This window comes from Silene latifolia, chromosome 6, assembly GCF_048544455.1.
Source record: "Silene latifolia isolate original U9 population chromosome 6, ASM4854445v1, whole genome shotgun sequence".
Lineage (NCBI taxonomy): Eukaryota > Viridiplantae > Streptophyta > Magnoliopsida > Caryophyllales > Caryophyllaceae > Silene > Silene latifolia.
This window is the reverse complement of record NC_133531.1, coordinates 3,667,945-3,691,503: the sequence shown is the minus strand read 5'-3', so window position 1 is coordinate 3,691,503 and position 23,559 is coordinate 3,667,945. Positions and strand designations below refer to the sequence as shown.

Genomic DNA, 23,559 nt, shown 5'->3' with positions numbered 1-23,559 from the left:
TTAAACATACAACTTATCTCTCTAAGTTTACTGACTTGAGCGTCGGAGTGAGTACGCTCGGCCCCAAGCCGAGCCCTCAGTTTGTTCATCTTTACAGGAAAGAGTGAAAGGAAGAGACGAGCAACGACATCATTCTACAAGCTCAAGTGGTCACAATCCTGCTCCGGAATTACACCCGGAACAAAAACACAAACTAAACACTTATCTATTTGCCACATCAACATATCTAGCCTAATATGCCACATTATTACCATTTATTATTTAAAAAAGAAAAAAGAAAAAATTTATTATATTTGTAGCATTAAATACAATTTAGAGCATCATGCACATTAAAATTGGATTTTTATTTTAAATTAGATTATACTACATCAAAAAAAAAAAAAAAAAAAAAAAAAAAAATTTGGATTTTATTGTCAAAATCAATTATACGACAAATAAAAGTCATATTACATAAATCTATATTTTACATTGTTTGTAAATGTTATCCCCTCTTTTAATGTATATCTCCTTAATTTAATAAATTGGATGCATAAAGAGAATTTAAAAATTAATATCTTAACATATTTTTTTATATAATGTCCTCAAATATTATAATAGCGTAAGAAAATTAATATATTGAACTATAAGGACAATATAAAATACATCATGTAACCCTTCTAAAGTCGTCTTATGCAACAATTTAAATAAAATGTATTACGATGAGAACAAAACAAATCAAAGCAAAAATAACACGAGCTACAACAAGTGAGGAAAAAAACTCCAGAATTACATCATCTAACAAAATAAATAATATTGCGTGAAGAGAAAAATATATAAAAAAATAGAGATAGAGAATTAAACAAACGTGCATGGTATAAAGATTTTTTTTTTTTGGAAAATAAACAAAAACACATTACTCCACCGTCAACACGCCTACCATCTCCTAGCCTACAAGGTATCAATCCCTTCCAAGCCACTATCAACCCGCTTTGTCCCTTGCTTCTAGAAACATGTTAAGCACCGGCTCTCTCGCCCATCGACCAATTTTTCACCGTCATTGTACCCTTCTCACCGGCACGCCTTTTACGGCTCACTTCAACATAGCTACCGTCCACCGTCAATCAAAGAAACCCTTAAAAACCTAAGCCCCTGAATAAAACGGAAATGAATACTAGAAAACAGAGAAGAAAAACACTAATATGATCAATATATAATTTCTAATAAACAAATCAAATACATTTTCTATAATAAAATTAGGTTTTAGAGAATTGGATTTATTGTTTTTTAAAGGTAAGAGTGTGGAAATGAAAAGTGTACTAAATAAATAAATACATATATTATGTTAGCTAATATAATATTACTCATAATATTATCAAGGGAAAATTCACGTGATACCCTCGAACTTTGCCATTTTTCACGCGGTACCCAACTTTTTAAGTTTGTGCACATGATATCCTTGAAATTTAATTTTCAAACACAACTTGTCCTTTTTATCGTTTTTAAAATTTTCGATTGAGCATAAATTATAGAACAGAAATCGGAATTGACTAATTTTTTTTCCAAATTGATTAACTCTTCGAGATCTATAAATTGATAAAAAGAAATTGGTCATTCGGAAATTTATGATCGAAGATATGTTTGATTTGAGATTTTCGTTAAAAAACCCTATAATATGTGAGTCGACAATTTTTTTTTCCCTCAAATCGTAGATTATGACGAGATAATCATTTAACGAGAAAAAATTGGTCGATTCTGAATTCCAATCTAGGAGGTATGTGCAATTGGGTTTTTTTAGAGCGACAAAAAGGATATGTTGTGCATGAAAATCAAACATGGAGGGTATAATATACATAAACTTAAAAAGTTGGGTACCATGTGCAAAATGACAAAGTTCGAGGGTACCACGTGAATTTTCCGTATTATCAAATTTATATAATGATAGTCCTAAAAGGTGACATTATAATTGCTTGTACAACCACACACTTTCAAACTTGATTACAGAGTATATAAGAAAACATTGGTCAATGATAAAAATAAGCTACGTAGGTACCAAATATTCATTTGACATGGTTAATTTTATATCACAATTCTTAACGTTGAAGTAAGTAGTTCTAGATTACAGTTGTACGTTATTAGATCTATTTGCCCGTCCAATATTATAATACCGTGAAATTAAAAATAAATATGTTGTTTTACTTCTCGCCAAAATACATAAACAACAATTTATGTGAAACATTTTTGCGTGTCAGTGAAAGCAATAAAGATGTCGATATGTATCAAACAAATGAGATTATGGTACGCGTGTACTTACACAATTAATCTCAAACGCACCCGTGATTCCACGGGTACAAAATTTAGATAAATCTGAGAAATAATACAAATAGATACCACTTTTTCCAACCATTCAAAGAACAATCATACTTCTTCCTTATGTATACTATCTATCCCGATTAATAGCTTACAATTATTTCATACACGATTATTAAAGTAAGGAAAGAGGAATGTGTTTATAATTATTAAAAAAATGAAAAACAACTTGAAATGAGGAGGAAAATTTAGAGGTGACAAACGGCCAAGCTAATCGACCTGGCCCGGCCCAATTTTTTGAAGGGTTTGGGGTTTTTATTTTGGCTCAAAAAACCCATGGACGGGCCCAAAAAAGCTGAAAGTACTTTTAGGGCGGGTTTGGGCCAAGCGTTTAGCCCAAATCTTGGCCCGGCCCGACCGATATTATTTAATTAAGGAATATTTTTTCTTATTGAGTTTGTTTAAGTAGCGTTAAAATTATAAATAACTCGTTAAAAGCTCATGTATATATTTATTGAGATTTAAAAGTGAAGTTTACATAGCATAAATATCTCGTTAAACATTCTAATGTATCGACAGTTGTGTTTCTTATACTTTTCTAATTTATTCATATGCGCTTCATCATATTTTGTACGATTTTATAAACTAATTACGTTATTAAAGTGCTTCTTGAAGGTATATATAATGCTATCTCGTTTGGTAAGTCGTAAATTTTAGAGCCCAAAAAGCCCATTTAGGCACGAAATCCAATTTAACCCATAGGGGTTGGGTTTGAGCTCGTTAAATAGGCCCACTCATTTGACCCAACTCGGTCCAACCCGTACATATTGGCGATTTTTATCATCCCGACCCGGCCCATGATCAGCTTTAGAGGAAATGTAGTTATACAATATTCCCACGGCCCCACCTATATGGGTTGGTTTTTTTTACTAGAGAATGAAAATTTAAATTATTGACTGAAACACCTAAAAAAGAAAAAGTGTAAACTCACTTGAATGCCTATTGGGCTTGAAGAGTGATTAGTGCACATACTCCCTCCTATTATGTGCTGAAATCCGTTCCACTTCGTGAGTTATTAGAGGCTACCAGAATTTTAAGTACCTCTGATACCATAATAGATGAACCATCTTCACAAAAACCTTAAAATTAATGATTTAAGTCTAACTATTATATTTATTCATACTCCCTCAATACCACACCAATGGTAACATTGACTTTTTTCACACTTGTTGAGACATGTTTTGCAACATGAATATCTTTAGTTACACATTATTAATAATTATAAAAATTTTATATTCTTATAGCATTCATAACGATAAATAAAAAAAGATCTCACATGACTATATTTTGTCTTATAAATTAAGGGGTCGTTTGGTTCGCTAAGAGAATTGAAGTTTCAAGGAATTAAGAGATCCCATGATTTTATAAATCACATGAAATGGGAAAAAGTTGTTTGGTTGGAATGTGAGAAGTGAATTCCACCGGAATTTCAACTTACCTAGGGGGACCTAGTCACCTAGGTAAGCAACTTCCCACATTATGGAGGAATTGGAGTTCCCATGGAACTTCAATTCATGTGATTTGGGACAAACAAACAACTCACCCATTTTGCAAATCCCATAAATTACAATTCATGTGTTTTAGAATGGGTAACCAAACAACCCCTAAGAATAATATCAAAGATTTCCTACGATCATAAATAATGTCAAGATTTTTAATGTTACTATATATATAGAGGGAATATTAATTTCCACACACAAAAGTACTCTTGTTGACCAAAAAATACTAATCTTAAATTTTCAACATACTCTTAATTTCTCAACTACCAGAACACAAAATCTCATTTGTGATCAACAATATCCGTCACTCTGGAGTGACGGATACCATTTTACCTCACAAAGGACCCACTTTTTCTCTCTCTGCAACACTATTCATGTGGTCCCCTTTCTCCACTAACCCATTTTGTTACCATTTTAACTCACAAAATATCCGCCACAAATGGTGACCCGTCACAAGGGAGACCAATTGCTACCAGAAAGCATTGGAAACCATTACGAAAGTGTTACAGTTTTACTCCATCAATCCGCAAATAAACTTCGTGGTACATTTTGCTCATAAGTCACTAAAAGATGTGATGGTCATAACTCACAACCCATATTGATCAAAAATAATATAAATAACACGAGTGCTTTGTAAGAAATATTACAAGTGGGAAGTTCGTTCATGGACGCCTTAAATGAAAACCAATTCAAGAAGCTTATCAGCGGACATAGGAATTAAAAGACGCTTATTTTATTAAATTTTATACATAAAAAAAACCTGGTTACTTGGATCATCTTATAAGGGGTATAGCTTGAAGTGGGTCAGCTTTTTGTAGAGTAAGTCCGAACTTTTCCTCGACCTCTATATCTTCAGGACGTAGCCCATGAGCATATTTCCAATTGAAAGAATGAAGAAGAGTTGCTAACATTAGATGCACCATTCTATAAGCCAGTGGTATAGCGGGACATATTCTTCTTCCTGCTCCGAATGGTAATAACTCGAAATTTCTACCCTTAAAATCGACTTCACTTTCCAAAAACCTTTCGGGCAAAAATGAAAGAGCGTTTGGCCATACGCTTGAATCACGACCCATAGACCATACATTGACCCATATTAGTGCATCCTTGGGTACGAAGAACCCACATAGATTTACATCTTTTTCGGCTTTATGAGGTACTAAAAGTGGACCTGGTGGGTGTAACCTGAATGTTTCTTTCACCACAGCTTGAATATATGGTAACTTTGAAATGTCGGATTCTTGAATTGCCGCAGTATTCTTGCCAATTATTTGGTCTAGTTCATCTTGAGCTTTTGCCATTTTTTCTGGGTTGCGCAATAACTCTGTCATTGCCCATTCTAATGTGACAGAGGTTGTGTCTGTCCCGCCTATAAATAGATCCTAATACACACCAAAAGTATACATGAGAATGTACACGTGTGATCAAGATATACTAACGTGTTAATAACAAACACCAAAGAGATTCTCGAATAAAAAAATTGCTAGACAATAATCTATACTCGTATTTTTTAGATCCAATATTTTGATTCAAGGATTGGTTAAATTTTTTTCGATATAAAATCAAAATATTGGATCTAAAAAATACTCAAAATTCAGGTCATTTTCAGGTGTGGTATGTCATTTTGGGTATGGGTCACTTTGAATCAAATCATTTTTGGCTTGTTTAGAGTCAGATCAGGTCATGCTCTGGTCGGGTAATTTTGAATCGGATCATTTCAGGTTCGGATTGGGTCATCTGGAATTTTCTCGGGTTTATATTGAGCATAGCTCCATTTGAAAATAGAAAAAAAATTGCTAATCATTTCTTAATTATTTGATAAAAAAAACATAATTAGAAGCTTACCATGAGCAAATGTCTAACATCTTCAAGGCTCAACTCATTATCTTCAACCAACTTAAGTAAAGTACCAAGAACATCATCTTTTACAGCAATACCATCACTCAATCTTTTCTCAATAATCCTATCGAAAACTCCAAGCATCTTATCAAAATAAACCGAACCCTTTCTCGAAATTCCTTGCAAATCCAAGTACTTAACCAATGGGAAAAAATCCGAAACATTTGGCTTTGCACTTAATTCCAACAACGCCGAAATAATGTCCTTAAACTCTTGCAAACTCGATGAATCATGATTACCTAAATCAATCGAGAATATCGTGTTGGACAACAAATTCAGCGAAGTAGTAAACGCGGCCTTGCCTACGCTAACAACCTTCCCTTTCTCGCAACAATATCGTACATGATCAACTAACTCACCTACTTTCTTCTGCCTTAAACCCTGGCTTGAATCGAGTCGTTGAGTTGTAAATAGTTGAACAACCGCGATTTTCCTAAGGTCTCGCCATTTCGGCCCTACTGGGAGCCAAACCATGGAATGCTTATGATGGTTCGACTTCCTAGTCGCCTCCGGGAATGTTCTAGAAGAAAATGTTAAGTCGTGCTTAAGGAACATTTCTTTCGCTACTTGAGGGGATGATATTACTATAATTGTCATAGTCCCTAATTTGAGGGACATTATGGGACCATATTTTTTTGATAGCTCGGCGACTGAAAGATGTGGTTTGTCGCCGAGCTGGTGTATGTTGCCTATGATTGGCCATGGTTTAGGTCCTGGAGGACGTTTGGATTTAGTAGAATTTCGAGAAATTTTGATGACGTAAAATATGACGAAGATTATGGTGACGAGAATTAGAGATAAGATGTGAGGTTCCATTATTGTAAAAGCTTACAATAATTCTATGACTTACATCTCCATAATAATTTTCGTTAGACCGTTACTAAATAGGCAAATTCTTGTTTCAGACGTATTATCTTCGTCTGAAATTAAGATAAAACAAATGTCACCATTTTACGATAAAATGTTAATTTTTCTGATAAAATGTTAACATCAGTTTTTATTTAAAAAATGTTAATTTTATTTATAATATTTGATCATTAAATGGTTACTTTTCTATTAAAAATGTTGACATTTTTTGATATTAGAATAAGACCGTCTTAAGAAAGATCTACTCTACTAAATAATACTTATCCTAAGAAGTAAACTTGTGGCTAACGTACGTAGCTTTAGTTTTAGGCCACATGCAAAATATGGTACACGAGGTTTTCAAAATGTTTAACTATTGTACTACATAAGCACGTTAGTCTTGTTTTGGACTTTTGGTACCCAAGAACTATTTTGTTGTTATTTAAGGGATGAAAGGTACAATCATAGACTTATATTTTTATTTTTTATTTTTTATTTTTTTTGGTGTTGACCAGGAGTATCCCCTACCGACAGCTGGGACAATCTCCTTCGGGGTACTGAAGGCAATTTAATGGGGTCAGGAATCGAACCCGTGACCACTTGTTTAAGAGATGAGAGCTCTTACCACTCACACCAACCAACTTTGGTAGAGTAATTTTATTGGAGAGCAGATTATCCTATTTTGTGTTCCATATTGTATTCCATTATTCTTTATTGTGACACAAAATTAATTTATGAGAAGTGATTACCAATTTTTTATCAAGTGAGGGATAATGAGTCCGTTTCACTTGTATTTCATCTCAGCCACACATTTATTCCTTTAGCATCATCATATGTAGTCCTTATTGTTTATAATTACACTGCTTAAATCCTACAATTTTCGTATTTTAGAAAGTAATTTGTGAGAATATCCCAACACGTCAACCTCTAATTTAAGTAGTTTTTTAGTGTAATCGGCCGACTCTGCCGTGTGTATATTTGCTCAATTCATACTCATTAAGTCAAGTATTAAGCTTTTCAAACTGTTTGTATTCTTATTTTTGACCACATAAATGGTAGGCCCAGATGCAAAATATTCAAAAATAAACAAACTAGAAAAAAAAAATACATATTGCTATTTGAGGAATGAAGGTTACAAATTACGATCAGTCAAGTATACATAACAAAATGACTAAAATAAAGTGTTTTACATGCAAAAATAAAGCTCTTAATTTCTTTGAACAACGTTCACATTTAAAATTTCGCATATACCTTCCTTATGTATACTTATTATTTAGGGTCACTGAGATTAATGACTATATATCTTTTGTCTACTTTTATTTTCCTCGACATGTTACTAATACTTTCCTCATACAAGTAAGAACTTTCATCAAAGCCGGCCTCTCTCTGTGTCGTGCCTTCTTGCTCTTCCGCCAACAAACTCTGAAACAGTTCAACTCGACTACAGTACTACACATAATTTGTGAAAAACTATTTGTATTTAAATTTCCGCCCACAAAAGTAATACTAATCTTACTTATTCAAGCATCTTTAAGCCCTCGAACAATTCTTCCATGAATAAACTTCCTGGAACGATTTAATCAAAAGTTAACGAACATAGTAAGATGTGAACGGAAATATAAATTGATTGCTGCTAAAATGATGGGAGGACATAAACCATATTGATCATAAATAACATAAAAGAGAAGAAGCATCACAGCAGGAAATTCATTCATGGACGCCTTAAACGTAAACCAAGATGTTTATCCCCCGGACAGAGCAATTATAACTTATAAGACGGTATTTATTCTTTTTTATGCATAAAACAAAGCATTTACTTGCCAGTTCACTGTTTTTCAACAAGTCATTGTTCTAGGAACCTTAAGAGCAACTCCAATGGTTGCTTTTAGGGACTTGCTTACAATTTTTGTAAAATTTCAAGCAAGTAGCTTACCATTAGAGAAAGAGTGAACAAATGTAGCTTGAAAGCATTGTAGCTTTGTCAAGCTACATGCTTGACATGAAAAAAAAAAGGTAAATTTATTTATTGGATGAAATTAATAAGGTGGGACCCATATAAGCTACAAAATGTTGTAGCTTTTCATTTGAGCGGTGTGTAGTTGAAAAGCAAAACAGCTTAAAAAACCGACTTGACAAATCAGGCTACAATGTATTGTAGCCGTCCATTGGAGATGCTCTAATAGGATTGATCATTCCATTACAAAATCCGCCATGGATTATCAGAGCCTTAACCCCAAAATAATTTGGGATCGGCTGACATGAATCATCCCAAAATATTTTCTCTTACCGTCAAAAAAAAAAAAAAAAAAAAAAAAAAAAAAAAAAACTTGCCTGGTTGTCGGATAGGTGGATCATCGTCTCATAAGGGGTATAGCTTGAAGTGGTTGGGCTTTTTGTTGAGTAAGTCCAAACTTTTCCTCGGCATCTATATCTTCAGGACGTAACCCGTGAGCGTGTTTCCAATCGAAAGAATGAAGAAGAGTTGCTAACATTAGATGCACCATCCTATGAGCCAGTGGCATGCCAGGACACATCCTTCTTCCTGCACCAAAGGGAATTAGCTCAAAATCTCTACCTTTGAAATCAACTTCACTACCCAGAAATCTTTCAGGCGAAAACGACAGTGCATTCGGCCACACGCTTGGGTCACGACCAATTGCCCATACATTAACCCATATTTGTGCATTCTTGGGGACAAAATAGCCACTTAGTTCGACATCCTTTTCAGCTTTATGTGGTAATAGAAACGGAATAGGTGGATGTAACCTCAATGCTTCTTTCACCACTGCTTGGATATATGGTAATTTTGAGATGTCAGATTCTTGAATTGGTCCGTTATGCTTCCCAATTACCCGGTCTATTTCATTTTGAGCATTAGCCAGTTTTTCGGGATTGCGTAGTAGTTCTGTGAATGCCCACTCTAATGTGCTAGATGTTGTATCCGTCCCTGCTGCAAACAGATCCTGGTAAAAAGAACAAAGATTGACCACATTCAATTACAGCAAATTCAATATACACATTAAATATAATAAAATTTATATAAAATTGACTTTTTAATTGTGTTTGTAATTTTAAGAAATAAAAAAAATATTTTTTTAACTATTTTTTCAAATATAATATATAAATATTAATATTTTAATAAAATTCTTGATTTACCTTTGACCCATTCGGGTCGGGTCTCGGTCCTAAAATAACGGGTCATTTCGGGTTTGGGTCAAACGGGTCGGGTCAGAATTGACAGGTTTGATTCTAACCCATATTAACCAATCAATACACATCAATATTTAGAAAAATAGCCAAAGACAGGCAGCTATAAACACAAACATCAAAAAATTTTAGGTGAAAGGTGCTATGCTTACTAGTAGCATATGATAGACATCATCAAGGCTCAAGGTATCATCTTCTACAAGCTTGAGGAGAGTGTCCAGAACATCATCTTTAGAAACCGCCTCATCTTTCATTCTTTGATTAATGATCTGCTCAAAAGTCTCCATCACCTTAAGAAAAAGACCCTTGATCCGTTTCCGTAGACCTTGCAAGTCCAAGTACCTAACTACAGGAAAAAAATCTGAGATATTAGGAGTTCCACTAGCCTCCATTATATGCCAAACAAGATCCTTAAAATCTTGTGAAAAGGAGGACTCGTGACTAGCCAAATCCACGGAGAACAACGTGTTGGACAACAAGTTTAGCGAGGCAGTGAACCCGGCTTTGCCTATATCAACGGGCAGGTCATTTTCAGAGCACCATCTTGCATGCTCAAGTAACTCACTGACCTTTTTTTGCCTTATAAATTGGCTAGCATCGAGTCGATGGTTTGTGAATATTTGGATGGTTACAATCTTCCTTAAATTTCGCCACTTGGGACATACAGGGAGCCAAGCCATGGAATTTTTATCATGATTTAACACCCTAACGGCATCTGACTGCTTCCTACTAGAGAGGGCTAAGTCATGCTTAAGGAACATATCTTTGGCTATTTCCGGGGATGAGATAACAATGGTGGTGACAGTTCCAAACTTAAGAGACATTATAGGTCCATAGGCTTTAGAAAGATTGGTGACAGAGTAATGAAGCTTGTCGCCAAACAGGTGAATGTTGCCTATGATAGGCCATGATTTTGGTCCAGGAGGAAGTTTGGATTTGCCAGATTTTGAAGCGAGCTTAAGTAAGAAAAGGAAAGTTAAGATGGAAAAGAAAAGAAATGTTATGTTGCGGTAATCCATGAATTTAGAACTGTAAGAGCTCTCTTGGTATGTAGGAATGCTCCTGATGTTGGCAGCAGATATATATATAGGAACTCTTAATGATTTAGTTTGGCCTTAGAATTTATGCACTCCCGCCGTCCCAATCATTTGTTTACCTTTGATTAAAATATCCCTCACAAATAATAAAAAGGGTAAACAAATGATTGGGACAACGGAAGTAAATGAGTTCACACCAGCAGTAGAAACAAACACAGCAAATTAAATCATTAATCCGAAAAATAATCAGTGAGTTGTATAAAAACGGTGTCATGTGTTCGACCAACCCGTATAATTATGTACTTCTTGTAGCATTGGCCGGTTTAAAAGGGATTTATGGGTTGCAGCTGCAACCCAATTGTTCAAGGATTGATGAAATTAACAGGCATAAAGGTCTGTTCATCGACATTAGCTGTGCTTCAATGACTCCTGTAAATGACGAGGTAAGGGGGAGTCTAATGAATGTGATTGTGACCTTACCGGTGTGTTACATAGACATGTTGTTTCTGACTATATGTTAATTGTGTCGAGAAGTGCACCGGCAAATGAAGCGCAATTAGTATGGCACTTAGCTAACACAAGGTCAATAAAAACGTGACTAGACCAATACGGCTTACATGAGTGGTATAGAGACGTAACTATACCAATACAGCTTTTATCCAAGGCTTATAGCTGATAGTCTGATACCTGACCAATAAAGACATAACTAGATCAATATGGCTTATATGAGTGATATAAAGACGTAACTAGCCCAATACGACTTGGCTACCGAATTAGTTGGCTGATACAAGGCCAATAAAGACGTAACTAAACTAATACGGTTTTTAAGGGATGTAATAAAGTAATAATAAACCATGGCCACCGGACGCGCCTCTGTGACCGTTACAGTGATCACAACCGATATTGTGATAATGTGATATAATACAATGTATACAGTCAATACAACAGAAAAATCGCGTAGGCTTGCGTTCGACTAGCGTATAACTAATCACATCACATGAACATGAAAAGAATCAAACAATTCACCTAAAATTCACAACATTACATGTAATACAACCGACAACTATCTAATCAAGTAATTGTTTGCTTAATTATTTCATGTTAAATCATAGAAATACAATAACGAACCTCAAAATTTACGGGCATTTTAACAAACAGGTGATGTGCAATTAGTTTTCAGTCATATCATTAACACAAAATGAGTGAAGCAAAGATTGACAGCAAAAATTCGGTAATTCAAACGATTAATTGAACTATATTGATCAAATATATGAATTCCTAACAATTATTTTAGGCATGGATGATTGATCAAATCCAAGAAAGAATACCTAAGAGCATCTCCAATGGTTTCCCAAAAGGACTTGCTTACAAATAAAAAAAATTTCAAACTACTTGCTTGACCATTGGAGCACTTCCATTGAACTAGCTTAAATTGAGCTACTAGCTTCATGGAGCTAGTAGCTTAAATGGTCCTACAAAAAAAATCTACCAACTAAAATAATACATGTGGAGTGAACTTCAAATTCGAGTAAAGGCGGTTAAAATTATTTTTCCCGAGTTAGGCCCGGTTCTTTTGGTCTTAATTTCAGTTCTAATAAGTTCAGTTCTATTAAGTTCGATTCGATTCGATTCATTTCCATTCAATTCAATTCAGATTCGACTTACCACTTGATTCGATTCAGAGTAGTTTATTTCAACATTAATATTATTATTCTTATTTTATATTCTTATTGTTATCATTATTATTATAATAATTTATTTACTATTGTTATTATTTTATTAAAATTTATTTTTAATATTTATTATATTACTATTTACATTTATTATTATACTATTATGATTAATTGCAATATTAGGGTATTAATATTTAGGGTCCTAATATTTATTATTATTATTATTATTACAATTACTATTATTATATTATATTTATTATTTTATTAATATATTCATTTTTATTAATATTATTAATAACATATTTATTATTATTATATTAATTAATTATTATATTACATCTGTTATTATTATTATTATTTATATTAATTATTATTATTTATAATATTAATATTATACTTATCATATTTGTTTTTTAGTTATTATTATTAATATATTGATATTTTATTAATAATGAATAATATTATTATAACATTTATTATTATTATTATTATTATTACTATTATTATTATTATTTATTATAACATTTTTTTTTAATATTTATTATTATTATTATTATTACTATTATTATATTATATTTATTATTTTATTAATATATTCATTTTTATTAATATTATTAATAACATATTTATTATTATTATATTACTATTTACATTTGTTTTATTTTTATTTTTATTTTATTTTTATTATTATTACTATTATTATTATTATTATTATTATTATTATTATTATTATTATTATTATTATTATTATTTCAGTTCAGTTCATTTCAGTTCAACTCTATTCAGTTCAGTTCAGTTCAGTTCAGCTCCATTAAGTTCAGTTCAGACAATTTCAGTCCAAAAGAACAAGACCTTACTGAGAGACCACTTTTATGACGGATTTTATACATTCGGTAACTTAGGGGTGTAACCGAACCGAGGAGCTCCATAAGTCCATATTGTAAAAATTGAGTCCGAGAGCTCAAGCTTGAATTCTTGAAACCAAAGTTTAAGCTCGGCTCATATGATATTTTACGAGTCTGAGTCCGAGTTCAAGTTTTGTTTAAGTACATTTTTTTCTTAGGGTTATTTAAATTCTAATATAGACTTGTAGAGTAATTTGCGTAATTTTTAAGTTAAAAATTTGAATTTAAACTAGTTTTTTTCGTTTATTAGCTTAAAATAACATTTCATATGTTATTTTATTTTTTAAATTAATATTTTAGTTAATTTATCATAAAAATGATATAAATTAATTTAAATATTATTGATGCACACTATGGAGTATGTTACATTAATTAATTAAAAAAAAAAAGCCTCCAAGCCGAGCCTTAGTGTGCTAGGCTCAGCTTGGCTCGAGCTCAGTTGACTGATCTCGAGTCGAATTTCGACCGAGCCGATTTCAAGGGCTTGTCGAGGGGCTCACCTCATTTACAACCTTAATCAAGATGACTCTTTTATTTATTATAATACTTCATTTAAATGAGGATAAACATTTTATCGTTGACACTAATCATGTGTATTATTCCATCCGTCGCCCTACTTTTTTGTAAAGAATATTTTAGTCACGTGTAAATAATTGATTAGAGCGGATGGAAAAGTGATCCATTTTACATCATTTATACCGTTTTATTAATTTGATATCATTTTTACTCTAAATTGTGAAATTGTAATTGGCCAAGCACTCGCTGTTTGTAAGATATAAAAAGAAAATGTCAAAATGTTCCAGGCTTGGACAAAACAAATACAATAGCAAACACTTTACACATCACAATGATTTGGGATCGATGGACACAATTTGTCATATATATATGGATGCAGTCGAGTTGAAAAAACTGTCTACATTGACAAATTAGTCTTAAGACCTTAGTAGTACTAGCTATAAATTGCTGGACAAACAATGTGCAGTAGTTAGCTTATTCTTTGAACTCTTGGTAGTGCTCTAACAAGGAGACCGAGTGTAAGCATAGTCCTATATGGCTATATGTAACCCTCCTCGTCTTGTCTTGAACCTAAAGAACTGAAGAAGCAAAATTGAAACTATCTTCATCTGCCTGTAAGCAAAGTCTTTTCCGAGACAAATTCATGGCCCCGCCTGCCACAGCCAATATGATACAGGTAGTAATGTCAATAAGATGTTCAGAAGAAGCGGAAACACTGAAACTAAGTACGTACTGTTTCCTCTAATGAAATGTACAGATGTCTGATAGCTTAGCTGGTACATTCAATGAGGGGTAGATACTATAAGTCATAACCTGTTTCGGAAAAGCAAACACGTACATACTATGAATTTGAAAGGTGATTCTGGTTGCAAAATTCCATTACGGTCAAGCCATCGCTCTGGCCGAAATTCCTCAGCATCATCTTCCCAGGTGTAAGGCATTCTTCCCATTGCAAAGGCTATGTAGTATATGTCATCTCCTTTCTTCACTTTGTTACCATTTGGCAGTACATCATCTTCTTCTGCTGACCCTCCATCCTACACTGTGGTATATCCAACAACAGCAGTATTTAACATTACCTAGTAACTCAGAAATCTCGTAACACTAACCGTGTTGAAAATACAAAGGTATTTCCACATGAACAGAAAACAGTAATGAAGTAATGTTAACATTAAGAGAATAGACTGCTACTTTTTTGTATAGAAAGCACAGATAATTGTGTCAACTGCAATATTACACCAGTGCCTCAAGGCTCAGTTGACGGGGTAAAGGAGATTCACATATGTGAAGTCTTAAAATAATTAGGATGCTTTTTACGAATGACATGTGATAAGATAAAAAATCGAAAATTGCATTGAATGACAGCTATAAAAAGAAGTGAGGGAGTTTAGAATGGAAACAAGACAGTTTTGTGCATCAGTCTGCCTTATTTTATACCTACAAGCCAAAGAATTAAATTCATATTGAAAAACAAACAGTGCAGATCTATAAACAGGCCAAACAACAGGAACTCCAGGATAAAGCCTCAAAGTCTCTGTAAGAGCAGCATGAAGGTAATGCATCTTGTCTAGTGCTACATCAGTCACTCGATCAACGAGATTATGGACATCAATCACAGTCTCAGACCCTAATATAACTTTCCTCACCTCTTCAACAATATTTTCATGAATGGACTTTGACAAAGCATGTAAATAAACCATGAGATTGTATTTGCAGTACGATCTTTTCCTGCAATCATGTTCAGTATAATGTCCCTTAGATATTGATCCGTCATTTGACAAGGATATATCCTGCTGAGTTCAGAAACCTACACAATATATCTTCCTTCACATCCTGCAAAAATTCTGACCATTTTTTTGTTCAAACACTGACTTAATCGAATTGTCACTTTCACAACAATAAACGTTAGTCCCAAAATCATTTGGAGTCGGCTGAAGTAAATCCTGGTTTGATACGGCCAATAGATCCCTAATCCTTAATCCTATGTTAATTGCTCCTTTAGGGTCTGTTTGGATAGGAGGATTTGGAGGGAAAGAGAGGGGAGGGAAAGGAAGGGATGATAAATCCTTTGTTTGGTTAGCAAAATGGAGGTGGAGGGATTTTGAGGGGAGGGAAAATGAATCCTTCCACTTCCCCCCTCCAAGCCAAATTATTTCCTCTCACAAAGGCAAGATTTGGAGGGAAAATGACCTCCTCCATTCTCCCTCCCCTTCCCTTCCATCCCTTTCTCTTCCCTCCTTCTCCCTCCCCTCCCTTTCCCTCCACTTTTACTATCCAAACACACCCTTAATCTTCCAAGAAGGATCAACAAATCTCCAGTATACCAATGCATTTGCATCATCATAGGCAGTTCAATCCACCCCAAATCGGGTCATCTTACCTTCTCAAAGGCCATCAAAATCAAAAGTGAACAGACCAGCGCAATTGTCTTCCTAGGGATGATAATGAGACGAGACAGCTTGCAAGCAACTCGAGAAGCACAAAGTTACTTACATGGATGTCAAAAATAACATTAGCCTAAGAATATTCGGAAATATACCTGACTAAATTTGGCAGCATTTCTTTGAAAAACAGCACAGCTGAAATCCCTTAACATCCTGGTTGAGAACTCGACACTTGAAAGTTTCCTCTGTTGCTTCCATTTGTTTCCATTAACAGCAACAATCCTTTCCCCAAACAAAACTCTTAATATATCGATGTTGTACTTCCAGTCTTCCCTTTTGCGTACTTCTCAACCTTGGTCTTCAAAATGTGCTCTATGGTTCGAACATCTGTCGTTCGAATTCACTTTGATCCAAGGCAAGAAGTGTTCAAGTGGAATAGTTGGAAAAACACGGTTCCATCAATGGGTGGACAGTAAGAATTTCGGATTGATTTTCCAGAGTAGATCGATACAGATGGCTAAAATGATGACTGTTATAACAGTGAAGATGGCTGAAAAGAGTTCATGTCTAAGAAAAATCGGATATAAAAGCAAACAAAAGAAATACAACCAACTACTTTAAAAAAATTTGTGTTGTATGAGACCTTATATCACAGCACTCAGGAGTGACCCTTCACAACAATAGCCGAAATCATAATCCGATAAATCCCTTTTTCTTATTAATAACTTCCACTTTTAAATCGGATTTTTCTCTACTGGCCCGTTTTATGTCCTATAAGAGAGTTACTCAGAAAAAAAAGGATGCAATCTGCATTAGGTGTAAGAAACAAATTATCTTCCAGTTTGAAATCTTACAATTGAGAAGATTATCTAATGAAGGGAATAGCTTGAAGTGGCTGAACCTTTTGTAGTGTAACTCCAAACTTTTCTTCCACATCTATTTCTTCAGGACTTACGCCATGAGCATGTTTCCAATTAAAAGAATGTAGAAGAGTTGCTAACATAAGATGCACCATCCTATGAGCCAGTGGCATGCCGGGACACATTCTTCTTCCTGCACCAAATGGTATCAGCTCGAAACTTCTGCCCTTAAAATCGATTTCACTTTCCAAAAACCTTTCGGGCAAAAATGAAAGAGCATTTGGCCATACACTTGAATCCCGACCAATGGACCATACATTGACCCATATTTGTGCATGCTTGGGTATGAAAAACCCGCAAAGTTGTACATCATTTTCGGCTTTATGGGGTACTAAGAATGGAACTGGTGGGTGTAACCTGAATGTTTCCTTCACCACTGCTTGAATATATGGTAACTTCAAGATGTCAGATTCTTGAATTGCCGCATTATCCTTGGCAATTACCTGGTCCAATTCATCTTGAGCTTTTGCCATTTTTTCTGGGTTGCGCAGTAATTCTGTCATTGCCCATTCTAATGTGCCAGAGGTTGTGTCTGTCCCCGCTACAAATAGATCCTAATACACACCAAAAGTATACATGAGAAGTGGTGCGGGTGATTGGGATGTATTAATAATCCATTAATATATAGATAGGAGATTATCCATAACGAAAATTGCCACATAAATGCATCAAACTATAATTTTACAGATGAAAATGGAATAAACAAGGGTATTTAAGCTCTACACCAATTTTGAGCTGGCTATCCTAAATTGTCACTTTGTATAATGCTCCATCAATTCTAAAGACACCGGCCATATCTAGCTAACATGTCATTCAGCTGGGGTCGGATTCGTGTGAAATCATTTTTCGGGAATAGTATTACCGGGTCATACTTGAGATGGGCTAATTTGTTTTTTGAAACCTTTCAAATCGGCTCATTCTCAGGTTGGAACATTGGGTTCAGATCACTTTGGGTTTCAGTCAACTTTAAAGTCGTACTTTGCATGTCCAAATCGGGTTTGGTTGGGTTGATTCACGTCGGATCATTTGATTCGTCAAGTTTATTAGAAAGAAAGACCCATATATATTTCTCAACAATATAGCAGTTACTTCACCCTAGTAGTCATGAATGTTGCAATCTATGGGGAGCTGTTGTCTATGGAGGGGTAGGGACCAGACGTTGCAATCTCGTCTTGAAAACTCCGACCATCTTATCTTAAAATAAACGTTTGCATGACAAACGGGAATTCAATAAAATAAAATAAAAATAAAAATAAAAAACAAGAAACCTTACCATGAGCAGATGTCTGACATCTTCAAGGCTCAATTCATTATCTTCAACCAGCTTAAGTAGAGTACCAAGAACATCATCTTTTACGGCGATACCATCACTCAATCTTTTTTCAATAATCCTATTGAAAACTCCGACCATCTTATCATAATTAACCGCAGTCTTTCTCAGCACTCCCTGCAAATCCAAGTGCCTAACCAGTGGGAAAAAATCCGAAACATTCGGTGTTGCACCCAATTCCATCATAGCCCAAACAATGTCCTTAAACTCTTGCAAATCCGAGGAATCATAGCTTCCTAGATTTACCGAGAAAAAGGTGTTGGACAACAAATTTAACGTGGTAGTAAACACAGCCTTGCCTATGCTAACAACCTGGTCTTTCTCACAACAATGTCGGACATGATCAACTAGCTCACCTACTTTCCTCTGCCTTAAACCCTGGCTCGAATCAAGCCGATGGTTTGTAAATAGTTGAACCACCGCGATTTTCCTAAGGTCACGCCATTTTGAGCATACTGGGAGCCACACCATAGAATGTTTATAGTGGTTTGATACCCTAGCTGCATCCGGAAATGCTCTACCAGAAAATGTTAAATCGTGCTTAAGGAACATTTCTTTGGCTACTTCAGGGGATGATATTACTACGGTAGTCACAGTCCCTAACTTAAGAGACATTATAGGACCGTACTTTTTTGATAACTCGGCGACAGAACGATGTGGTCTATTGCCAAGCTGGTGTATGTTGCCTATGATAGGCCATGCTTTAGGTCCCGGAGGACATTCGGATTTAGTAGAATTTCGACAAATTTTGATTACGAAAAAGATGACGAAGATTATGGAGATTAGAATTAGAGATATAGTGTAAGGTTCCATTTTTGTAGAAGCAAATTTCATATATCTATTAAATCTAGGTCCATAAAATCCCTTATATACTCAAATTTGAGCACAAACACTTAGAAAATTCACAATGCACATTAAAATATACAACAAGAAGTATAAAATGATATCCTAACGCGTCAACATGTGTAGTCGGCCAACTCTACCGTGTGTACATTTTGGTCAACTAAGATTTAATACTCATAAAAGTTAAAGTATGACCACATAAGCTTTAGGCAGATGCAAAATATTGAATAAAAATATACTAAAGAGAAATGAAGGGTCAATCAATCAAAGTGTGCTTAACAAAATACGTACAAAGAAACAATCTTATTGTACCCTCTTAATACCAAGCTTCTGAGTTCATATTTAACCCCCTTTATCCTGAGACCGTTAATAAAGTTCCTACTTTTTCTATACAACTAACTAGAAAATAAAATAAACATTTCTACCTTTGTTATTTGGGAGATCACAAATTCTCATTTGTGACGGCCGATATCCGTCACAAGCTTGTGACGGGTCAAGTAAAACTCACATGGATGGATAAGACAAATCATTTGTGACTCCCTAAACACTTTAATTTTTGTCTTATCTACCCATGTGGGTGATATTTGACCCGTCACAAGAGAGACTTATTGTTGTAAGATTAATGACCATATCTTTCATCAACTTTCATTTTCCTCAACGTGTTATTAGGGCATTAGCAATAGACAAACCCCAAATGAGGTTTGTCTAATGTCATATCACTCAATACACAAATCTCAATACAACAACAAACAAATCTCTTAAATATAGACAAACCTCACAAAAGTATACTACATGGGGTCCACTATCACTCACAACCAAAAACACAAACCTGTATACAAAATTGTAAACATTCTCATTTATGAACCTCAACCCCCATTCCCAACAATAGAGAGTTTGTTTGTCAACAAACCTCTAAAAAGTACACAAACCTTTGTTGACAAAGCTCTATTATTGATGCCCTTAGTATAGTACTCAAAAACATAAGAACTACGGAGTATATTCTAGGATAGAGGGGAGAATACTTTTACTCAAATTTTCTCATTCTTGATCTTCTGCCAACAAACTCTTAAACACAACTCTACTACAGTACACACATAATTGGTGAAAAACTATTTGTACTTAAATTTCCACACACAAAAAAGTACTCCTTTTGGACAAACAATACTATTTTTATTTAAGCATCTTTAAGCCTCCAAAACAATACTGACCATAGTGAAGCTCATTTTAAACATACTCCATATAAGTCTCATTCAGCAACCAAAATGCATAGTAGACCATTACAAAAGTGTTACTCCATCAATCCGCGAATAAACTTCCTGGTAAGTTTTGCTCATAAGTCGCTAAAAGATGTAAAGGTCACAACCTATATTTATAAAAGATAACATAAATAACACAAGTACTCAGTAAGAAATATCACAAGTTGGAAGTTCATTCATGGAAGCCTTAAATGAAAACAAAGAAGTTTATCCACGGACAGAGGAATTATAAGACGGTAGTAATTTTTATGCATAAAAGAACTCGGTCACTTGCCTGCTATGTAGTAGAATACTTGGATCATCTTATAAGGGGTATAGCTTGAAGTGGCTGGGCTTTTAGTAGAGTTAGTCCGAACTTTTCCTCCACATTTATATCTTCAGGACGTAACCCATGAGCATGTTTCCAATTGAAAGAATGAAGAAGAGTTGCTAACATTAGATGCACCATCCTATGAGCCAGTGGTATGCCGGGACACACTCTTCTTCCTGCTCCAAATGGTATTAACTCGAAATTTCTGCCCTTAAAATCGACTTCACTTTCCATAAACCTTTCAGGCAAAAATGAAATAGCGTTTGGCCATACACTTGAATCGCGTCCTATGGACCATACGTTGACCCATATTTGTGCATCCTTGGGTATGGAGAACCCGCAGAGTTGTACATCCTTTTCGGCTTTATGAGGTACTAAGAATGGAGCTGGTGGGTGTAACCTGAATGTTTCTTTTACCACTGCTTGAATATATGGTAACTTTGAGATGTCAGATTCTTGAATTGCTGTAGTATTCTTGCCAATTATTTGGTCTAGTTCATCTTGAGCTTTTGCCATTTTTTCTGGGTTGCGCAATAATTCTGTCATTGCCCATTCTAATGTGCTTGATGTTGTGTCCGTCCCGGCTATAAATAGATCCTGATGCACACCAAAAGTATATATGAGAACAGGTGATGCATGTGATCAAGATATATCAGTGTATTGAATGCTCATTGGCCATTGTCCCCAGTGGCGGGCTGAGGTGTCGATTGTACGTAGTCTTACCCATTCAATATAGATTGTAGATTATTCATGATGAAAATCGGGACTTAAATTGTATAAAAACTATGTTACTTCATAATCAGAAATGGGATAACCAAGGGTACCGAAATTCCAAAATGATTGAGCCCAGTCATTTCTAGATCATAAACTCTCCCTTGCAACTCTAAAAACAATGGCCACATTCAAATGACACTTGCAAACTAGTCATCTGAGTCTCCCTTGCAACTCTAAAAACAATGGCCACATTCAAATGACACTTGCAAACTAGTCATCTGAGTCAGCCACTTTGAACCAGGACACGATGTTATCGAGTCATTTTTGGTGCAGGTCAGTGGGTCGGGTAATTTTTGATTCAAGTCACTTGGGTCGTCGTGAATTCACTTGGGTCATTTGGAGTCAAGTCGGGTTATGTTCTGATCAGGTAATTGTGGGTCAGAGCATTTGGGGTTCGGATTGAGTCATCACCGTTTATTTGCCGTAATGACTCCTAGTTTTCTCTGTTTCAGCAACAAACTAGTGACTAATTTAGCAAAGTACTCCGTAGTTAATTATGTAGCAATCTATCAGGAGTTCTTGCTAAGGAGGGGTAGGGAGCAGACATGCAATCTTTTTTTAGCATTGAACTATATATGCTTGGACAACAGAAGTCTTACCGTGAGCATATGTCTGACATCTTCCAGGCTCAACTCATTATCTTCAGCCAGCTTAAGTAGAGTACCAAGAACATCATCTTTTACGGCAAGACCGTCACTCAATCTTTTTTCAATAATCCTATTGAAAACTCCGGCCATCTTATTATAATAAACCGAAGTCTTTCTCAACACTCCTTGCAAATCCAAGTGCCTAACCAACGGGAAAAAATCTGAAACATTCGGCTTCCCAACTAACTCTAACACATGCCGAACAATGACCTTAAAGTCTTGCTGACTCGACGAATCATGGTTACCTAGATCAATTGAGAAAAATGTGTTGGACAATAAATTCAACGTTGTAGTAAAGACGGCCTTGCCTAGGCTGACAACCTGGCCTTTCTCACAACAATGTCGTACATGATCAACTAGCTCACCTACTTTCTCCTGCCTTAAACCCTCACTCGAATTCAGACGATGGTTAGTGAATACCTGAACCACCGCGATTTTTCTAAGGTCACGCCATTTCTGTCCTACTGGGAGAAAAACCATGGAATGCTTATGATGGTTCGATACCCTAGTTGCATCCGGGAATGCTCTACCAGAAAGTGCTAAGTCGTGCTTAATGAACATTTCTTTTGCTACTGCAGGGGATGATATTACTATAGTGGTCTTAGTCCCTAACTTGAGAGTCATTATGGGGCCATACTTCTTTGATAGCTCAGCGACAGAACAATGTGGTCTGTCGCCGAGCTGGTGTATGTTGCCTATGATAGGCCATGCTTTAGGACCCGGTGGAAGTTTGGATACAGTAGATTTTTGACAAATTTTAATGACTAAAAAGATGATGAAGATTATAGAGATAAGAATTAGAGATAAGATGTAAGGTTCCATTGTTATAAAAGCATTAAGTTTCCAACCTATTAAATCGAGATCCATAAAAACCCTTAATATAGGCCACAAGAATATTACTCAAGTTTGAGCACAAAAAACTTGGAAATATCACAATGCATGTTAGAAAATACTCTCGCCGTCTCTAAAATATCTTTCATTTTTCACTTTTTGATAGTTTTAAATTACCTTTCAATATATCACCTGCATTTCATCTCAGACACACATTTACCCCACTTGCATCATCATATGTGATCCTTATTTGCTTATATCTATACTCTTTAAATCGTACAATTTTCATATTTTGGAAAGTAATTGTGAGAATATCCCAACACGTCAACTTCTTGT

General features: G+C 34.9%; 4 protein-coding genes and 1 pseudogene across 5 annotated transcripts; all 5 read right to left on the bottom strand.

The window, feature by feature from the left end:
* Positions 1-4,500: 4,500 nt before the first annotated feature.
* Positions 4,501-6,584, bottom strand: LOC141586017 (cytochrome P450 76T24-like). Its single transcript, XM_074407113.1, has 2 exons — positions 5,691-6,584; positions 4,501-5,227 (listed from the first exon to the last, which is right to left on the bottom strand). The coding sequence occupies exons 1-2, from the start codon at positions 6,558-6,560 to the stop codon at positions 4,619-4,621; spliced, it is 1,479 nt and encodes a 492-aa protein (XP_074263214.1). The 5' UTR covers positions 6,561-6,584; the 3' UTR covers positions 4,501-4,618.
* A 1,138-nt stretch (positions 6,585-7,722) lies between these two features.
* On the bottom strand, positions 7,723-11,521 carry LOC141586016 (cytochrome P450 76AD1-like). Of its 2 annotated transcripts, XR_012519455.1 has the most exons (4): positions 9,950-10,869; positions 8,922-9,553; positions 8,107-8,156; positions 7,723-8,012 (listed from the first exon to the last, which is right to left on the bottom strand). XR_012519455.1 is itself a non-coding variant. In XM_074407112.1 (3 exons), exons 1-2 carry the CDS (start codon positions 10,814-10,816, stop codon positions 8,942-8,944), a joined length of 1,479 nt encoding a protein of 492 aa, XP_074263213.1. In that variant the 5' UTR covers positions 10,817-11,521; the 3' UTR covers positions 7,723-8,156; positions 8,922-8,941. The 2 variants fall into 2 exon arrangements, 1 of the variants encoding a protein (XP_074263213.1); XM_074407112.1 differs by having other exon boundaries at positions 7,723-8,156; positions 9,950-11,521.
* Positions 11,522-14,279: 2,758 nt separating this feature from the next.
* LOC141587002 (cytochrome P450 704C1-like) lies at positions 14,280-16,771 on the bottom strand (annotated as a pseudogene).
* LOC141586015 (cytochrome P450 76AD1-like) lies at positions 16,561-20,463 on the bottom strand. Its single transcript, XM_074407111.1, has 2 exons — positions 18,506-20,463; positions 16,561-17,786 (listed from the first exon to the last, which is right to left on the bottom strand). The coding sequence occupies exons 1-2, from the start codon at positions 19,394-19,396 to the stop codon at positions 17,178-17,180; spliced, it is 1,500 nt and encodes a 499-aa protein (XP_074263212.1). The 5' UTR covers positions 19,397-20,463; the 3' UTR covers positions 16,561-17,177.
* A 90-nt stretch (positions 20,464-20,553) lies between these two features.
* On the bottom strand, positions 20,554-23,363 carry LOC141586014 (cytochrome P450 76T24-like). Its single transcript, XM_074407110.1, has 2 exons — positions 22,345-23,363; positions 20,554-21,568 (listed from the first exon to the last, which is right to left on the bottom strand). The coding sequence occupies exons 1-2, from the start codon at positions 23,257-23,259 to the stop codon at positions 20,960-20,962; spliced, it is 1,524 nt and encodes a 507-aa protein (XP_074263211.1). The 5' UTR covers positions 23,260-23,363; the 3' UTR covers positions 20,554-20,959.
* Between the last annotated feature and the right edge of the window lie 196 nt (positions 23,364-23,559).